Source organism: Alligator mississippiensis, chromosome 5 (genome assembly GCF_030867095.1).
Source record: "Alligator mississippiensis isolate rAllMis1 chromosome 5, rAllMis1, whole genome shotgun sequence".
NCBI lineage: Eukaryota > Metazoa > Chordata > Crocodylia > Alligatoridae > Alligator > Alligator mississippiensis.
In genome coordinates this window covers 32,711,355-32,731,032 of record NC_081828.1, presented here as the reverse complement: position 1 = coordinate 32,731,032, position 19,678 = coordinate 32,711,355, and the positions used below count along the sequence as shown (strand labels likewise).

Below are 19,678 nucleotides of genomic sequence, written 5' to 3'. Positions count from 1 at the left end.
GAAAGAAAGGAATTTCCCCAAAGTAACTGAATAGTCAACAAAAGAAACTGATTACCAAGCAAAAGAATCTGTCAAGTAAGATCCAAGCCCAAATTTGGGAGTAGTGACAGATTTGTGTAGGCGGGGCCCAAGGCAGCAACTCACTCAATAAAAACTGTAACCTACTGTCCCAATTTGGAGGTAACCTCACTTGCAGAACAACGAAGGAAGAATCGCAAGTGTAGGCCGGATCAGACTGATCACCTGAACCACCCTCTCCGTGAGCATGAATCTCTTAGTTCACGCTGAAGCCGCAGAGCACCTGAAAGAAGGGGACTTGTTCCTATCACTGCTGAGACCAACCCTAAAAACGTAACTAAAGAATGAAGGTATACCTGGGGGTTTGGTTTCTCAGAATTCTAGGATTGTAAGTATATTATGAAAAATAATAGTATTGATTCAAATTTAACTTTGAGTTGTAATTGTAGTTGTTTTTGTAATACGAATTCTTATAGCATTGTTTGGGAAGGAAGTGCATTTGGAGCATTGTTTCTGCTCTATGTAGTTATTGTGTTCTTAATGTTTGTGGTATTTCTTAAAGCTAAAGCAGTGTTATATGCGTAGCAAAGAATTTAAAAATAAAATTGTGTTGTATGAATTAAAAGTGTAATCATTGTGAAATCGTGCAAGTAGCTAAAAATTTCCCCAGCTAGTGCATCAAACGAAATCAGTAAGTTGTGTGGGATTTTCTCCATTCCGTAAGCCACTAGAGACAACCACCCTGCCACTGGCAGGCGGTCTGCAAACCCCGCGGGCCTCTGCTGACACTGCCAGTGGCGGCTGCTCATTGATCCTTGGTTGATGCTTGCCACCCCACCCCCTCCTCCTCTGCTGCCAACAGCGTCTGCAGGAGCTCCCCTGCTTACTGCCACCACCATGCTCCAGCCACCACCGTGCCCCCCACCCCCCCCCAGCCTCTGGGGACACAAGTTGTTCATGTTAAATGGGGTTACATTTTGTTTTGTGGGGCATATTACATTTGTACCGACTACTGTCTTGGGCAATATTGATATACTTCCCTTTAGAGATAAATATATTCAGAGCAACTTACTTTTGTTATAGGGACTGTGGCTGGCATTAAAGTACTCAAATGAGCTGTAGACAAAGATGCTGATATACCCTTCTGTGACACTGGAGTTATAACTTGAGAATGTCTTGAGCAGTCAAGTGGTTTCTGTGGAAGACTTTGCTTAGCCTCAGAAGCCCTTGGATCAGTCTGCTGAGGTCCTAATAAAAGTCAAAACAGTTTTAAAAAAGAGCACACATTTTTCAATTATATTCCAAACCAATTTATTTCTCTCATTTGACTGCTGTTCATTTTACATGGTTATTTAGAATTATGTGCAGGATAATGTTCCTTATTTTTAATGCTTATCTGCCAGTGGTATATACAAGAGTGCCATAGGTTATGCTTCTTGGGTCTATGTTCCTAATGGAAGAACAAATTGAACAGCTTTCATTTCTGATCAGAAGTTCTGGTTCAGTAGTAGTCACAGACACCCACCACAAGGTATGCCCTGGAAGAGGGAAAGGAAAAAAACAGACACGAAACCAAACCAACCCCCCCCCCCCCCTCCTCCACACACACACACACACACACACACACACACACACACACACAGTAACCTGTATACATATTCTTTATAAAAAACAGGAAAAATGGAAGTTGGCAAACTACTAATAGTTTTCAAATATAAATGTAACTATCATTTCTTCAAAGATACACACTTAGTAGGTATTCTGGAAATTAGAGCCCCCTCCCCCACAGTCTGCTATTATGAATAAAGAGTGGAAATACAAAAGTTATTGTAATCCTCACTGGCACTAGAACCAGTCAGTGGACAGACTGTAAATGGTGAGAACTTTCCTTGATGAATTTTTAAAACAGCTCAGTGTTCCAGAAATAAGTTTTCTTAAATAATAGCTGACTTATTTAAGCTTTCTAGGTTTTATGGGAGGAATTCAAAACAATGAGTTCAAATTGTGCTTAGATGGCAAAGTGGTTGTCCTTACAATTTCCTTATAGAAACAAGTGCTTCTCTGATTTACAGGACCAGAGCAGATGCCTACCAAGGCCCCTGGCCTCAGCTGTATGTGATGATACAGCAGAATATTGTAATGGTGATCAACAAGCCAGACAGATAAGTCCCGTACATTAGTGATTTTAGACAGGGTCTTTGAGACCTTTAGAAGAATGTATGGGAATAGAATGGCTATACAAATAATGGATTATTCATTAAAACTGAATTTTGATATTAGCTCTGAAAGAGATGAATTTATAGCGGTGACTGTAAGAATTTTAAAAAGCCTGAAATTCATTCCGTTTAAGCCACCACGTTCTCTGGAAGATGGAAATGGGAAGGGTTGAGAGGGTAGAAAAAGCCGACGTTACCCCCTTGGAAACAAACTCTCTCTCTCTCCCTGCGCCCAGTGTTTACCATCAAGATAAAACATTAAGTACTTCAAGAAACAGCCAGCCCAAGTATTGTAAAGAGTTTATTCTTGAGAGGTTCATAGAACAGTTCACTGGCTCTCCTCTTAGAGAAAAGATCTAGCACAAGAGAGCGCTCTCCCTTCTATCTTAGAGAAAGATGTCCATGGATTTAGCAAGGATCATGCTTGTGTAGTATTTCTCGATTTGCAGCAGGCTCAATAATTTTCTTAGCACATGTTTTAGCACCAAATATCATTAAAGTCTGCGCTTGGTTCACAAGCAATGAAGTGCCCAGCAAGCCAAGAGCTCTGATACTTTGTATATGGTAAGCTTTAGCCAGATTGCAGCATGTATACATTTGAGAGAGGAAACAATTGGCACGGTAGACACTGGACAATAGATCCTCAAGTGAGAGCCTTTCATGGATGTAGGTTTGTTATCCAGAAATTGGATTTGTATAGGAAGCATTGATTAGACCAGAAGCCATGAAGGTTGCACTGCACCATAAAACAGCTGTAGCATGATATTTAGTGGATGCACAGTCTTGTCTCACCTTACCAGAAGTCATTAGATGCCCTTGTTAAAAGTAAACAGATACAACCAGTTGTGAGACTAGAAAGGATCACTAGAAGGAGCTGGAATAACTAAGTGTTGTAGCTTCATTTAACCCTAGTCAAGGGGGTTGCCTTAAGAGCTCATGAGCAAGCTTCATCCAATCTGCCAACAAGGGACACGGACCGAAAAGAGTTCATGCATGTGACATTGGCATTTCTGGAAAGGGTCTCTTGTGCATTTGCCTTGCGCTTCATTGGAATTCCAAGTAATTGTTGCAATTGCTATCAAATGTTTTTCTCTGGCAATATTCAGTACACTGAAAGCAGAAGAGTATGATAGCTTAAAAATGCACTAAATATTCATTAGCATTTAATGAAAAGCAGCAGCAGGGAAGCTTCGGAAGGGTCGAGTCATATTCAGAGAGCATAATAGTGCCATTTTCTAGAGTCAAGAGTCAGACCGTCAAAAAACAAAACATGTAGTTCACTTAAGAGGAGAAACATTTTTGTCGTCTGTTTTTCTTTCTTCTCATGATATTACTATATAGACATTGCTTGGCTTAGTTTACATTTGAAATCTGGATATTTGATTTTTTATGAGAAAAAAAAAAATCACCACCTCAAGTTACATATTTTTTCCTCATATTCAAGTGGGTTTTTGTGTGCGCGCACGCTTAAGATTAACCTGTTCAAGTATGTTACCCTAAAATTAGTTTCTTGACCCACGTTCATCTGCTCTTAAGACTAAATATTGTAATGGGAAAGTTTGTTATTACCCCGAAATAAAATAGTTTTTTTTGATAAGCATACTGTTAGGTTAACAATAATTTAGATTATTGAAAAGTATTATCTTTGCAGCTGAATACTAGGCATGACCTGTGGCCTAGCAATGCAGCCGACCACAAGGCAGAATGATAGCTAAGCCTTTGTTTATGTTAAGTAACCATTTTAACTGCGTCAACCATTTTCTGAGAAAAAAAGACAACGAACGTAATTCTGTCTAGGCCTTTGCACTGAGGACCAGCTACAGCATGGTACGAGATAAGATCAGTGGGGCCACAGAAGGAGGGAAGATGACACCGCTGAAAACAGAACAGATTGGAATGCAAAAGATAACATGTAACCGTTACTTAATTTCTGCCTTTGGAAAAGTATTAGCTATAATAGATTAATGTAGTGTTACTATGGAAATTTGTAATGCACTATATAAGGAGATGATGACCATAAGTATTGCATATTTAATGACCTTGTAGTTTTCTTTGTTAGAAAAGGTATAAAAGACAGCCCCACCTTAAGTCAGGGCCATTTTCCCTCTTTGCTGGTTTATGGTCTTTGCTCGAGCAAATAAACTGCAGTTAATTCTTTACTTGTGTTTTCTGGTCCCTATACAGCTAGACAATGGACACTAGGGAGTTCTCCCACGACAATATCTCACAATATTTGGAAAAGTAGAATGTATGTTGGGGGAGGAATCTACTAGAGACATTAGCTTTTCTATCTATCTCAGTTCACATATTTTAAAAGAAAAGCATAAAGATATTACCTAATTTGTTAAAGATCAGTGTTCATGAAAGGAACAGTGACCTGAGAAAAATATTGCAACTGTACTGTAGCCCTATTACCAGAACTGTTAAGTAGTAATAGAGCTTGTTCTTGAAACTCATATCAACAGAATATTAAGTTGGTTTAGCTAGAACTGACAGGATTTATTGGGATATTTAGCTACCAGAAACCTTGAAATAGATTGTTTCCTCCTGCCTGTTGTGTTCCTAACAGTGTTGTTGTCACATGAAAGTGTACAATAATGTCAACCCTTATGTTGCTTTGAAAGTAGAGTGGCAAGTTCATAGGATGGCGATTGTATTTGACTTAATGGCTGTATGCAAACTTCCCCTGCAACTCCTTACAGAAACAAAGGAGTAACTGAGTTTACAGTCAACTTACTGTTAAGCTATTAATGTAGTACTTAGTATTTACCTTCTGGTTTCTTTCCTTTTCTCTTCCCTTTATTGGCAATCACCACTTTCTCTTCTGGTGGCATGTGCGCCAATTTCTGCAAGAATACTTTTTCTAATGATTGGGCCATGAACACAATGTCATCACCTGGCTGCAAGATATAAATTTGTAGATTGCAATATATAGGAGATAAGAAGATGAACATCTAGTATTGTCTTATATAAATCATAGGATAGTCTTATTACATAAGTTGCCACACCAAAAACAAGAAAGGGATTACAGACTTCTCAACTAATTCCAGTGGAAGCTAACTTCATGTTGAAAGCTTAAATGTTTTTCCCACTGTACCCTGGAGCACCTTTCTAATTCCCTTCTGTGCTTCTCTAAACATCCCACCCTCACAGTGAGGAAGAGTGTTGTGATCCACTTCAAAACTGCTCCAAGGATGTAACTGAGACTATCTGGTAAGTATCAGAATATGCTGTTTATGCTTGGAGATCTTGGCCAGCTATTTTATATTACAAAGTGCATCTAAATCAGGAAAAAAAAAATTAAAATGGAGCATAGCATTAGTAATAGTTGACTGTGGGCTTTAAACATAGTAGCTCTGAATATCAGTTAAATGGGTTGTGTAGAACTGTGTTCTAGTGGATGCAATGGCAAAGCCTTCATGCAGACGCCACAGGAGAAGTAGGTAGAACTTTGCCTAGTTTCTTTAAGTATGAATAAATGCTAGAGACCAAATGCCACATTTACACAATGAGATTCCCCCCACTACTTAACGTGGGGAGGGGAGGGAGAAAGAGAGGGGAAGTCTCATCTTATTTTCAAGTACAAGCAGAGGAGGGAAGCCTCTAGCCATGGCTGCAGCTTTCTGCAGCCTTGGGGTCAGGGTCAGAGCTGCAGGCACAGCCCCATCCCCACCTGTCCCTGTAGCCTCTGCTTACCTCCACCTTGCAGCTCCAGCTGGGGTCCTGCTCCATCTGGGGGTAGGGAGGACAGAACATGTACTGCCTCTGTCCCCAGCCCAGCCAGGCAGTGGCAGCTCTAACTCCAGGGCTGGGGCTGAAGCTACCACAGACACCATGAGAGCTGCATGGCCAGGCTGGGGACAAGGAACACAGAGCATGTACTGGTCTCCAGCAGGAGCTGGAGCTGCAAAAGGGAAAGTAAATAGCAGCAGGGGGCAAGGGCAAGGGTGTGTGGAGAAAGGGACTGGTACTCAGAGGTTCAGGCAATGCAAGGAGTAGCAGGCAGGGGTTAGATCAGATTTCTGCCACCTGCCCCACTACCACCTGCCCTTCCCACCCCCCCTCCCGCTGCTGCTTGCCCCACTACAGGGGTTAAGGGTGGGAAATTAATGCAAACATGACCCTCCAAATGTTAGATCCTAGACTATGGAAAGTTGCAATAAAAATGTATATGTTTTCCACATCTAGAATCTAATTTATTATTGCAGGGGGAGGAGGGGAGAAAGGGGTCCATCTTAAATTCAGATGCATCTTGAATTTGGGTAAATATGGTACATCCTTTTAAAAAGGAAATGCATTTTCACTAAAGCATAAAAGAAATGGTGGCAACGTAACCTAGCTACATAAATAGCTAATATTTTCAGACTTGTTTCTATTCTTAGTTAATAGAAGTGATGGTCAATAAAGCCATTTTGATAATCTACCTACCTTGTTATACACATAGCAGTTTGTGAACATTGTTTTGAAGTCTTCAATGCAGTCTGTAGCTTGTGTGTAATAATTGTGTTCCAAACGCTTCTTAATTGTGCTCAAGTCCATGGGTTTCTTGATGATATTATAGTAATCCTGCAGTTTTGAAAGAGGTTAATTCACAAGCTATATAGAATTGCTTATTTAAAGAGATTAGACACACATTTTTGTAAATTAGCTACAATGCCAGACTTCTGCTCTCCTTCTGTTAACTGTGTTGTCAAGTTTGTACATTTAAGTTTATTCAAAGAAGGTTTCCCTTCAGATTTTTAAATTGTAAGTGGTCACAACTATAAAAAGGTACTATGGAACTTCGCTTATCCACCTTGTACTTTATTGGTAGCTCTCCTGTGATAGACTGGGGGGCATCCATTTCAATAGTTTGAGGTCTATTGGGATAAGTAGCTGTTTTACCAGGGAAAGTGCTAAACGAAAGAACCATCAGCAAATCTCTAAAAAGTTAGAGGTAAAAGCAAGCATTTCCATTTTCCAGATGGAGAAAGAGAAATGAGAGCTTTGGAACCATTACCCAGTCAGATACTCTATCCAAAAGGGTGTTGCCCCTCTAGTGGCTAAGTGCAGTGATGGGCAGATGATAGTACTAATTGACTGATTAATACTAATAAAGTTATTTTAACCAAGTCTACTTCTAGGAAAGAACATACTTAATCCTTGGGCTGGGAGACATTGGGACCTCTTAACTACATAAATGGTTAATATTTTCAGACTTGTTTTGCAGTCCTATTAGTTAACTTGCACATAATTCCTGTTATTAGTGGGGATCTTTGAAGCAGTCATAACTAGAGCCGTTGATCCACTTTAATGAAGGCAGAAGGCCAAATACTTCACAATGCAGATAATAGTTCTAGCGGAGAGGTGATGAGCTTGCATCATGCATGCTACAGGTGGAACAGGCAGCCTCTGTGTGGGATGTAGCAGACTGAAGAGGGGATAGACAGCACAGTGGCTGATAGAGCAGCAGATTGGGCAGGAGAAGGGAATCAGAGTGGCACTTGGGAATGGTTTGGGGCTAATTTGTAGCACACCTGTCAAAAAAGTTGCCCCCTACTACTCTAGCATAAATGACTGCTGGACCTGTAGAGCTAAATATCAATAATTGTGACATGAATTGCTTCTGTCCACTTCTGGGATCAGAATATCAGTATAAACCTTCACCGTCCTTGTCATGAGGGCAGAAAGTTTATTGTTGACCATGCAAGGGTTGAAGCTACACAAATTTAATACATGCATTTGGAAATATAAGTGGCTGCTATGGAAATCTGAAGAGGCAGAACTGGTCTGAGGCTAGCTACAATTCTTGCTGCAACTGATTAAATGACGTTTAATATTCATCTCAAGTGACAGTTCCTCCTAAGAACAAAAGATACAGTGACTCTCTGTATCTGTTTTGGGTGTAACAGTGCCTTTAGACAAACTGACCAAATGAGTTTGTCAAGAGAAAGATCCAGATAAAAGGTTTGTCTGGTCCAAATAAAACCAGTGATTTGAAGAGACTAGTTTTGAGAAAACTTTAAAGTACTAATATGTTGTGGCTAGAACTAGGGAAGGGAGACTATAAGAATTCAATAAGTCTAAACAATAACGAAGAAAATGTAAAGTTTACTTAGGATTTAATAATACAGACTTAAGAAATTATTGAAACTGACTTCAGCATCTCTCAGGCTATCAGACGTTATAACCATACTAATAATAGATATTTTGATTTGACTGCCAAATGGAAACAATGCTTTGGCTTGATCAGAAACTGGGGTTTCAGAATATTTGACAATGGGTCATATAAAACATAGGGTTTTATACAGTTTTAATAAAATAGAAGTTCTAGATTTGTAGTAAACTGTTAACAGAACTGGAGCAAGAAACTTAACCCAAGGTGTCTCACTCCTTGGGAGGATATCCTAGTCATTTGAACATGAACGATCCTACAGGCAATGAGAATTTAACAGAATGGAATGGTTTCAGACAAAAGATTGTCAGAGACCTTAGGGCACCGAAGTATCTGAGCAGCCTTGCTGCTCGTGTATTGTAATTACAGCACATTGGAGCAGACTCAGTTAAATAGTCTGCTGGAGCGTGATGTCATATTGAATGAAATAGTTTGAATGTTTGCAATGGTTGCCCATTAGCCAGTTTCAGGAAGAAGATAAGATTTATCTCCTTATCTAAGTCATTGTTTTTGGACTACGTGCAAAAGGTCCCGACTTTGTTTAAAGTCTTAAACTTCTGAATTTTATCTTTAGAAGTCTTTTACAAAGAGCAAATATCCTGAGTTCCGAGAGATCAAACCCTAGAGCCTTTTGACAGATTGGTAAGAAAAGAGCACTTGCAGTGATACGGAAGTTCCCCAAGAGTAATTAAAATGCTCAACAAAGGAAACTAATTACTAAGCAAAAGAATCTGTTGAGTAAGATCCGAGCCCAAATTTGGGGGTAATGACAGGTTTGAGGAGTGGCCCAAGACGGCAGCTCACTCAATAAAAACTGTAACTTACTGTCCCAATTTGGAGGTGACTATTCTTCCTTCGTTGTTCTGCAAGTATCGCAAGTGTAGGCCGGATCAGATTGATCACCTGAACCAACCTCTCCGTGAACACGAATCTCTTAGTTCACGCTGAAGCTGCAGAGCGCCCGAAAGGGACTGAAGGAAGGGGACTTAGTCCCATCACTGCTGAGCCCAGCTCATTGAATCGTATTGCTGAGGCGAGCCCATTGAACCGTACTACTGAGGCCAACCCATTAAATTGTATTACTGAGGAATGAAACCATATTTTGGTATTTGGCTTCTCAGAATTCTAGGATTGTAAGTATATTATGAAAAATAACAGTATTGATTCAAATTTAACTTTTAGTTGTAATTGTAGTTGTTTTTGTAATACTAACTCTTATAGCATTGTTTGGGAAGGAAGTGCATTCGGAGCATTGTTTCTGATATATGTAATTATTGTGTTCTTAATGTTTGTGGTGTTTCTTAAAGCTAAGCAGTGTTATATACATAGCAAAGAGTTTTAAAATAAAATTGTGTTGTATGAATTGTGTGTAATCATTGTGAAATCGTGCAATCAGCTAACTACTCCCCCAGCCAGTGCATCAAAACGAATCAGTAAATTGTGTGGGATTTTCTCTATTCCATAACCCGCTAGAGACACGTGATAATTACCACGCTTCAGCATCTCATGCTTCAGTGTCCCCACACTTTAAGATGGTAGCGGGAGTGCTTTATCCAACCTCATTTCAATGAGCTTTAGATAAAAGTGCCCCTGCCACTGCCGTTTTGAAGCATGGGGATGCTGATACACAAGATGCCCTGGGTGATTTAATTAAAGTAGTTCTGGAAGCTGCTCTAAATAAAGCACCCAGTACCCTCCCCTCCCCTACTCCCAGAGCACACATATAGAGCACACACTCTTAGAGACCAGGGGCTAGGGCCATCTCCTGGTAGGTGAAAGATACCAGGAGACGGCCCTAGTCCCTGCACAGTATTAATGGGAGAGGAAATCTGCACTTGGCTCTCTCATATCTATGCAACTTTCCAGACAACTAGGTTATAGGGCAAGGCAGCTAGCCTTCTGCAAACAGCTATTAAGTCTCCTTGCAGACCTAACCCACTCCAAAAAACAAACATACAGGCACATTTTAGGATAGAGAGAAAGGAAGTCAACTCTTTGCCTGAAGTTTTGCAAACTTCTTTGGCAATGAAGCTGGAAGCCCCAGTTCAAGGCAAGATATTTAAAAACCCACACGCACTTCTGGTGTGGGAAAGAAAAAAAAATAACAAAGAAAAAAAGGCAATTATAATATCCATAAGGGGTTCAGCGATAGACTGGAAGAACAGTTAGATGAATAAGGTAAAGGTAAGAGTATAAAATAAAACCAATGCTATTGAGAAGATTGTTCAGAGGAAGAATAGTAGTTGATTCACTCCAGAAGAATGAAGGGAACATTCAAAAACTTGACATTGTAAAGTGTAGGACTAATGAAAGGAAATGCATTGCATGGTGGTCACTGTTCGTGGAACTCATTGTTATAGGAGATAGAGAGACACTCCTAGAACTGTCTCTCTAAAAGGGATGAGAAGTTTATAGATAAGTAAATGTTTCAAATACCAGAAATCATAAGTAAGGGATTTGGAAAGGATAAAATCTCCCATGCTTCAGTATGCAATACAAAAGATAATGAGGACTAGGAAGCAGCTTTTCTTAAAGACATTATTGCCTACCAGACTCCCTTCAAGGTTCTCTCTCTCTCCGAATCTAGTTCTGGCTCTTGCTTAATATCATAGATTAAATTGACAATTCAGAACCATGCCAGTTCCTAGGTTTAACTCTTAATAGGTAGGGAACTTGGAAAGAATTATCTTCAATACCCATGAAGCTTTAAAATGCATTACCTAATGTACTGTGCATTGGAATTCTGCTATGAAAAAAAAGAGTTAATAAGGGAAGGGGTAACACTTTTCTGATCACAGTCAAATCTGTTGCACTGAGCAAGCATTTCTTAGAATAGTATTTCATTCTTCTAAAGTTGAAGATCCATTAAGTAACTAGTATGACCAGAGGAAATGCTCTAGTAGGATAAAGTCAGTTTCCTCTTGGTGTATTACACAGTTAGTTTCCAGTATTTTAAGATATGGAAATTTTCTTTATTTTGGTGAAAGTAGTAGAAAGATTTTAGACAGATTTGATGTCAATTTTACTGTTCTCAAAAAGTTGCCAAGTCAGATTAGTTGCCCGACACTTCCCATCATATCATAATATTGCGATTCATATGTAAAGGCATTTTCTGAGATTGTTTCATACTTCTGTGAGGCATAACTTAAAACAGTCCAAAGGAAACTGCACGGGGCATTTTAAAGCCACCTTTACCCCTTCCAGCATTGACTTTCATGAAGAGCTGGAAAGACCCTGGAATAACATGGCTAATGAACCTAAATTGCAATATGGAGCAGAATCTTTCTGTATTAAAAAACACAAAACAAAAATTAAATCCTCTAGCACCAAAATTTCAATTTACTCCTAGGGCCCAACTTATTTTACTGTTTTACAGGTTATTAAGGTCGCCATATAATACCAGACTGAATTCTTACCGGAAGGTTTAGTGCAACAGCATCGACAGGCTGGTGAAATGGCCAGGAAAAGCTGTGCCTCCAGACAGCTTTCATGACCACCTTCTGCAGATATTGAAGTTGATTTGTTAGACAACCATTGTTTTTAGGATTTATGTATTCTGGTGGCAGAGGATTAACAATAGTTGAATGGTGCTGGTTTGGAACAGACATCTTTAGTAGGTTTCTGTTGTCATGTGTTTCAAGGTCTTGATTATAGGCTTAATCTGGAAGAAGGAAGCAAGGCAAAGAACAAATTTATGATTTTTGGAACATAGTGGGAGAAGAGAAAAAAAAGGGTCACATTAGTTGAGACTTGGAAGCTTGTGGGAAGGCTAGCTACGGTTAAGCAAACTATTTCCAATATCAACAGTCAACACAGTTTAATTCAGAATAGGAAGTATTGTTATTTTAGCTTGCCTTTTGGTACCTGTAGGCAGTGCACTGGTTTTTTTTGTTTTTTTTTTTTTAGATTAATGAAAAGTGCTGACACTTTAATTCGTTAAGAGGAAGACTAATTTAAGTTGAACTTAAGTTATGCAATTTATAATTTAAATTTAAATTCTGGGTTCAGCAGCTTCTTCTAGGGAAATTATACTCTATTTAATAATCTTATACCCCCTCCTGCCCCCCAAATATCTTTTAATGAAACAGTTAAGGCCTACAGCCTTCTTAGGGCCATAGATACAGCATTAAGCAATAACATGGATGTGCAAGACCAGTCAAATATTGCTTAAGCCGAGATGTGTAATCTTAATCATAGAAGCCATGAATAAGTAAGACTGAAAAACAAAACTCCAGAATTTTGAACCCTTGCCTTAGCAAGACACCAACATCCCTCACCCCCCTACTTCACCTGTGGCAGTTCAGCATGCTCTTGGTGTCTTTGGGCAACATGTCTTTTAGTTGTACAACAGGGTTGATTGGGTAGTTTTAGGAATGTTTGGCTCATGCAAGTGCTTGTCTGTTAGGGTAGGGATGATTCTGCCTTGGGCAGAGGGTTGAACTAAATGACTTCCTGAAGTCCTTTCCAGCCCCTTTCCTAGCATCCCACTGCAAGATGAATCAAAAGTTGACCTTGTTCACTGTTCCCTCTACTATCAGTTTCTCTATTTCCAGTCTTTGTAGGTCACCAATTTGCTCAAATGATTTGATTTGTTCTCTTTTTTATTAATATTCTTCCTTAAAGGAAAAAAACCCAAACACTTACTTTTTCATTTCTTAACACACACACAGACTGAATGAAATTCATTGCCATTGACTTCAACTAGGCCAACTTGCATTAATTTCAGGGGTACAAGGATATCAACTGTAATACACAGATGACTAGATAAAGTCTTTAATTAGGGAGAAAACAAAAACATCTACATAGTTATATATGATTCTATGAACTGACCCCTAAAGGTTAGGAGTATGGCAACAAAGAGCTGGAAAATTTTCTGCTTGGATTCAGAAAATTCTCAGGGAAGTTTTCCTTTACATGAAACTTGGTGTAGACATTTGAGCCATGGAAAGCTAAACAGATTTTTTACTGCCCTGCAGTTAGGATGTAGATTTACATACATGTTCCAGGTGTGCTATAGACTAGAAGTCTGTCATCACTGTCCTGAGTTCTCCAAGAAGCCACCTCAGTAAGGACACAAATGATCACACACACAAAAAAAAAAAAACAACAAACCAAACAAACTGTGTGGGGGGAGCAATTTTAAGAATAAATGCTTACTTTGATGGCTTGCTTTTCAAGTTGGAAAATGTGCATGGAGATGCAAAGAGGACAGTTACATATAAAACAAGGCTATGAAAGCTCTCTGTAATGCTACAGATACAGTTCCCAAATATCTTGGAGCATTTGAAGTCTGATAAGTGAACATTGCCGTAAATTGCATGTAGTCAATTGACCAATATTAAAGTTGTGTGGTACACTTACTCAGTCTTGCATGAATATAAACTTGTTTAAGTACATGCTGCTGTACTACACCACAATGTAAGCTACAAGACTAGGTGTCATAGTTTGAAGGTTAAGAGAACACACAAAACAAGAAGTCTCCTTTTCTTTACTATGTTGGGAGAATTTGTCTGTCAACAAGATGCAGACATCTATATTAAAAATAAAATAATTTTATTCCCAAATGTTTGTATCAATGTGAAAGTTTAAAAACCAGAATCCGTGTGTTATTTTCTACTGACCTTGTCAAAGGAAATATTATCTATTCACCTCTCAAATAATCTTACCTACTTTCTGCTCACAAGCTGATAAAAGTCACTTTTGATCTTGGAATACAGTGGGATGTGAAATCTTAGGAGTTATTGTTAGCTTTATGAGTACTTGCCTTGTTAAAATGTTTCACCTTTCCTACATTTTTTAGGAAGTGAGAATAGCTTCTCTCATTTTTCCATTTGAAGAGACATACATCTCACTGCTCTTCCAGAAAAAGAACTGTTCCAATTTCTCCCCCGTGTGTTCAATCTGTTTACTTACAGAAAGTGGAAGACACTTCAATAATGACAGTGCTGTCCATTTGAACAGGGAAGCCTGAAGGCCACATCCAACCTCTAAGGTATTAAACTGAAGCTCCTGGGCTCCCTATCTGGGTGCTACTCACCCGACAGCTCAAGCTGCTGATGTCTCCCAGCTGCCCATCCCTCCTCTGGCTTTCTCTGCCTGTCCCTGCCCCTAGGGATAGGGCAAGGTCAAGGGAGTCCACAGCCAGGTGGACTATGGGTTGCTGAGGATCCCAATCAGCACCGTGTGGCAGTGCCAACAAGGTATAGTGAAGTCATGTGTTGTGCAGCAGGTAGAATGAGAAGCGGTCCTGGGTATGACCATAAACTGTATCCAACTGGAAAGCCTGGTGGCAATGTGGTAGGACTATTCATGGCAAAATAGCTATTATAAAATATGAATGTTGCAACTTCCAGAGTAAGGCAAGTATAGGGCACCTCAAAGCACTATCCCCCACGACTTTGTGGGTACTTCTTGGTTGAAGAAAGGCTAAGGGACATCAGTCACCCCAACAGAAACACACCCTTGCTGAGGCATTAGGTAGTCAGCAGCAGTTTGCATGCTTTGGCAGAAGCTATAACCATTGAGGAACTGAACATCTGGACTCAGTCTGGCCTTTGGATTCTGATTCAATGGTCTAAAGCGGGGTAGGAGGTCTTAGGCACCCTCTACTCCTCCATGCTGTTGCCTAGGCATATGTGTTGAATGTCTTGATGCGATGACTGCAAGCCTCCATATAAGCAGATTCATCAGGCTCCTAACTAGACTTCTTATACATACACCATGATCCAAAGGATTGACAGTTGCCTACTAGTATGGGGCAGCATGGAAATAGCTGTCACCAGAGTTACATAACTAACTATGTAAAACAACACCAACACTGGTATGCAAGAGAATGCTTGAGCTTGAACAAGGACTAAAATGAGAACTTGTTTTTAGGTTGTATCAAGCCCCCCCCCACAAAGAGTACCAAGAAAATTACTTGTAAGCTGGAGAATCATTGTACTTTGGTCTTCCAAAGAGGCTGAACTTATCGCATGATAAGCCTCAAAAGCCAAGGTAAATTGAATACCTGTCATATCCCACACCAAGAGGCAAACTGAAGGTAAGCTGATGCAGCTGCCAGACAGCCTGAAACAAGAGTTTGAAGTAAAATGCAACTGCAGCTGCCTTTTATCGTAATATTATTTCTATGGACTGAGACAGAGGTATTAACTGTTCCTCAAGAAAACGCTTATTCAGAAAGACTAAATACTGTGGCAGATACAGGGGTAGGGTTGTTTGAAAACATGAGTTTTCATGAGCTGAAGCACACTTCATGAGATGTTGTACAAGGATATGCACAAAGGATCTCTCACAAAAAGAGAAATTTGAATACAAAAGCAAAAGGGAGGGGATGGTGGGCAGTAATGGAGGAGTCAAACCAACCTATAGAAGCAAAGGAATCACAAAAAACTAATCCAGGTAATGGGATAAGAATGCCTAGTCCTTTTTAAAACCATACTTAAACACAATCCAGCCTGTGGATGATTTCTTATTCCACAATTTCCTATTCAAATCTGTTTTTAAAGGTTTACTGCCGGAGAACAACCACCATTAATTTCCCCGGACACTCCTCTGAGCTAAAGTGTTTTCCCCTGGGACTGCATGTCTTCCTGAAACTGATGTCAGATTATTGTTCAGGGATCATCCTGTCTGTTCAACAGGGGCACTGTCAGTGGGTTACGGCATATATGACACTGGTAGAATTGCAAGTGAATGAACCTCAGAGGTTATAATCAATATTATTCAGTCCAGTGATGATGTAGTCTGTATTGATATTGGGGCACAGAGGACATCTGGATCTGTTTGCAAGGCCTGGTGCCTCAGTGAAACTGGGAGTTAGGCAACCTATTGCTTCAGAAATGCTGTTTGAAGTTGGGGGGGGGGGGGGGGGGGGCTGCCTGTAAACCAGGACAGGTTTGTCCTCCACAACTGCTTGCGGACCAACTCTTCATGGAAGAGGACAACAGAGATCGCTAATGATGAATCTCGGGTGTTCAAGCCAGGGGCTTTAGATGATAAAACAAAGGGGCCAGAGAAACTCTGTTGTCCTTGTCTTGGGATTGGTATTGTAGCAGGTCTGAGTCTGACTTCATTGATTCAAATGGCTGTAGTTTGGGAATTGTATTGTAATTGTAAGAATCCCTGCTCCAGCTCCTTAAAGGTGTTCACCCCGTCAGTGGGATCGCAGCAGATACTGTTGCAATGTAGAACTTGTCTGTAGATGGTGGATCTAGCGATGTGCTTAGTTTATTTACTCCAAGTACAGAGCATCTTTATCTTGGATAAATTAAGTATTCTTTATCCATGATAGGCCTAAGGAAACTCCAGCTGAGCCATCATGGTCCCTCCACATGCCCAACAGCTCCAACTGCCATGGAATTTTCCCCTTCAAACTGCTCCAAGCAGAAGCCCCAAAAGTGGCAGAGTCAACTTACTGCCCAGTCAGTATCTTGCAATAGATGCATTTACATTTTCCCTATTTGGAGTCACGAAAGAAACATCCATTCAGCTTACCAGAGTCCCTCAGATGCCAAATAAAATTGAAGTGGGGCAAGGGGAAGCCGATATAGGGGACAGAAGTTTAAGACCCCATATACTACTAGGCACATGGTATTTACTTAAGGGTCCCAGTAGTATGGGGGGGAGGGAGAGGGGGGGAGAAAAAGAGATGTTTACAACAGTATCCAGGACATGAAAGACCAGAAACTATGTATAAAGCTTTCTGTTATGCCACTAGAAGCAGCCCTAGACACAAGGGAGGCAGGTTTTATGGATTTAGCTTCCTTTCTATATAATCCATATGGTGCATGTTCCAAGACAGGCTGCCATGCATAAAGATCTGAATGAAGATTACATTTGTGTACTAACAATAATATACAGATAGGAGACACAAGTCACTGTCCATTGAATAACTGGAGTTGAACTTCAGGCATACTAGTTAATATTTACATGAGCAGTGCTCCCCAGGTTCACAACAGTGATGCTCTTCAAGCAGAAGGCAAAATGCTTTATAGAGGAAAGCAGGCCAGTGGTAGAGCTGGGGTGGGGACAGGGGAGGGGAGAAAGCTCGTGGTCAAACAAGTCTCACGTTCAAGTGTAAGACTAGTCTTCCTACACAAAATGGAGTGTGTCTTAAGTTTCCTTTTGCCAAAGGCAAAGAAAAATTAATAGCGGTGCACAAATTGTTTTACGGCTGCAGGTAAAGGCAGATTTTTTTCCTTAAATTGTAGGAAGGCATCTTTACTTTTAAAAATTGATATTTAAATCATTGTATTATGATCCAGTCATAAGCCTATTAACCAGATAAAAAGGTGCAGAAAAAGTAAATTAAGATGTTTTCTAATATATTTAGTTAGCTAAAATAGAGTGCTGAAGAAAAAACAAATGGTTAAATAGAGAAATTTACAAATACAACAGTTTAAATGGGGTTTTCATTAGGGAACTATCATTACATCTACACTAAGAAGTTAAACACACACATGCCCCCCCACTTATAGTACATTCCTTTGGCTTAAAATAAACTTTGTTTTTGTATATTAAATGCAGAGATTGGTTCAGATTGCATCCAGCAAAGCTGTTTGAGGTTTTTCTGAACTACTGCCCTCCAGCTATGAGAGTACAGTATTGCCAACCCCAAGCATGCAAAAAAAAATGCTGACTCAGGTTCCCAGAAAGTCATAAGATTTTTAGAAGATGAAAAGTTTTGGGTTCTTTTAACAGCCAGAAGGCAAACGATTTTTAGTTCAACCTGATCTCGACTTTATTTTAAAATGAACACTACATCACTCCAAGTTTGTGGTTTTTAGAAAAAAAAAAAAAACACAAAACAAAACACCCAACCCAAAACAAAACAACACCCCCACATACACACAAATTACTAGAGACAACACGCACGTAAAATTTTTAAAAAGTGGCAAAGCTGTTAGGATATTTTAGTTCATCTGTTCATCATAGTTAAGATCAAGTAATCTGCTGGAAGAAGCTTGTGAGAGAAGGAAGAAAAGGAAGCTTTCCCTTTGCTAGTACAGGATTGTTTTTTGTTTGCCTTTCTGGAAATTCACATTTTCAGTCAGGAACAGCAACACATATGACAGAGAATGAGGTTTCATTATTATATCCTGTAACAAGTTATTATTTAACCAAACAATTTCTATAGTAAATCCCAAAAGGCTGATATAGCTGCTATCAGGGACCAACCAGCTTCTCACCATTCCTAGTCACCCACTGAAAAACAAAATGCAGCCGTAACAAAACCCACCCAAACCTTTGCCACAGCCTCAGAGGAATCACCTCAACTCACCATTTCTTTTCCCACAAAGAAGGGAAAGAGGACCAGAGTTCTGGAGAAGAAAGAGGAGACCTTATTATAATTCTACCCACCCTCTTTCTACTGTAATGTAGGTACAAACTAAGAATCCCAGTTTAACCCAAACTGCAGATTTCATCCCTAACCCATTAAGGTTTTATCATTATAAAAGGGAAACAGCTGCAAAGAGGCTAGGAGTCAATTGTTACCACCTTAGCTGTTATACCCTGTGACCCACCCATGCATTAGTTAGTCAGCAAAACACCTGGGAAAAGGTAAAACCTAGTTCCACTTGGATTCAGATAATTTTTATCTTCTAACTCCCTCTAATTTCTAATACCTCTGTAAAGAGCAAATACTTCCATTGCACCGATAATATTTGGGCAAAGATGAATCCTGGTACAGCAGAAAAGGTAAACTTGGATCAGCCAGGTTTTTGTCCCCAATCCTTTAAAATCAATTGCTTCAATAAAATAATAATAATAAAAATGAATTACACGAGTTAAACTGATGCACTTTATAAATGTAGCTTCTCATATGGCTACATCACCAAAACTTGGAACCAGCATTTGCAATCAGCCAGTTCCTGCAAATATTATCCAGACAGAAATTGTTATATGAACTAAGAAAACAAGCTTTGCTTCTACTCTTCCACCTAAAAACTGAGCCAGAATACATTTTGGAAGAAGAAAGTTGCAAAAAGTAAGATTTGTCTTGTGTCTCCTCCTATATTCAGCTGAGTTTTGGGACTCGGGGTCAAAAACTGCCTCAACTGAGCAGCAAGCACTAGATTATTTTCCTTTTAAGGTACATCGCACTGGGATGTGCCAATATCTGGGTATGATTTAGCCTGTAAGAATAGGTAGACTTTTCCTGTGTTTTGGTGGTAGTAGTATGGGATTGAGCATAAAAAGACAACAAGAATCTGTTTTGGTCTTTATGCCTTTAGAAGTTAGTTAGATATGCCAGGTAATGCTGCAACTATGGAAACCCTCAACTAAA

At 39.7% G+C, this 19,678-nt stretch overlaps 1 protein-coding gene across 4 annotated transcripts in view; it reads right to left on the bottom strand.

The window, feature by feature from the left end:
* Window positions 1–18,853, bottom strand: part of BRDT (bromodomain testis associated) — a 59,923-nt gene extending 41,070 nt beyond the window's left edge. For 3 of the 4 annotated variants that reach the window (XM_019479025.2, XM_019479026.2, XM_006275070.4), the window contains exons 1-5: window positions 18,671–18,853; window positions 11,805–12,049; window positions 6,663–6,800; window positions 5,005–5,134; window positions 1,091–1,266 (exon numbers count right to left, since the gene is read on the bottom strand). In XM_019479025.2, the coding sequence (XP_019334570.1) occupies window positions 1,091–1,266; window positions 5,005–5,134; window positions 6,663–6,800; window positions 11,805–11,996 (636 nt within the window). In that variant the 5' untranslated portion in view covers window positions 11,997–12,049; window positions 18,671–18,853. Of the gene's footprint in view, window positions 1–1,090; window positions 1,267–5,004; window positions 5,135–6,662; window positions 6,801–11,804; window positions 12,050–18,670 lie in introns of those variants that run through there. The other variant, XM_059728048.1, reaches the window with a different exon arrangement.
* Window positions 18,854–19,678: the final 825 nt, after the last annotated feature.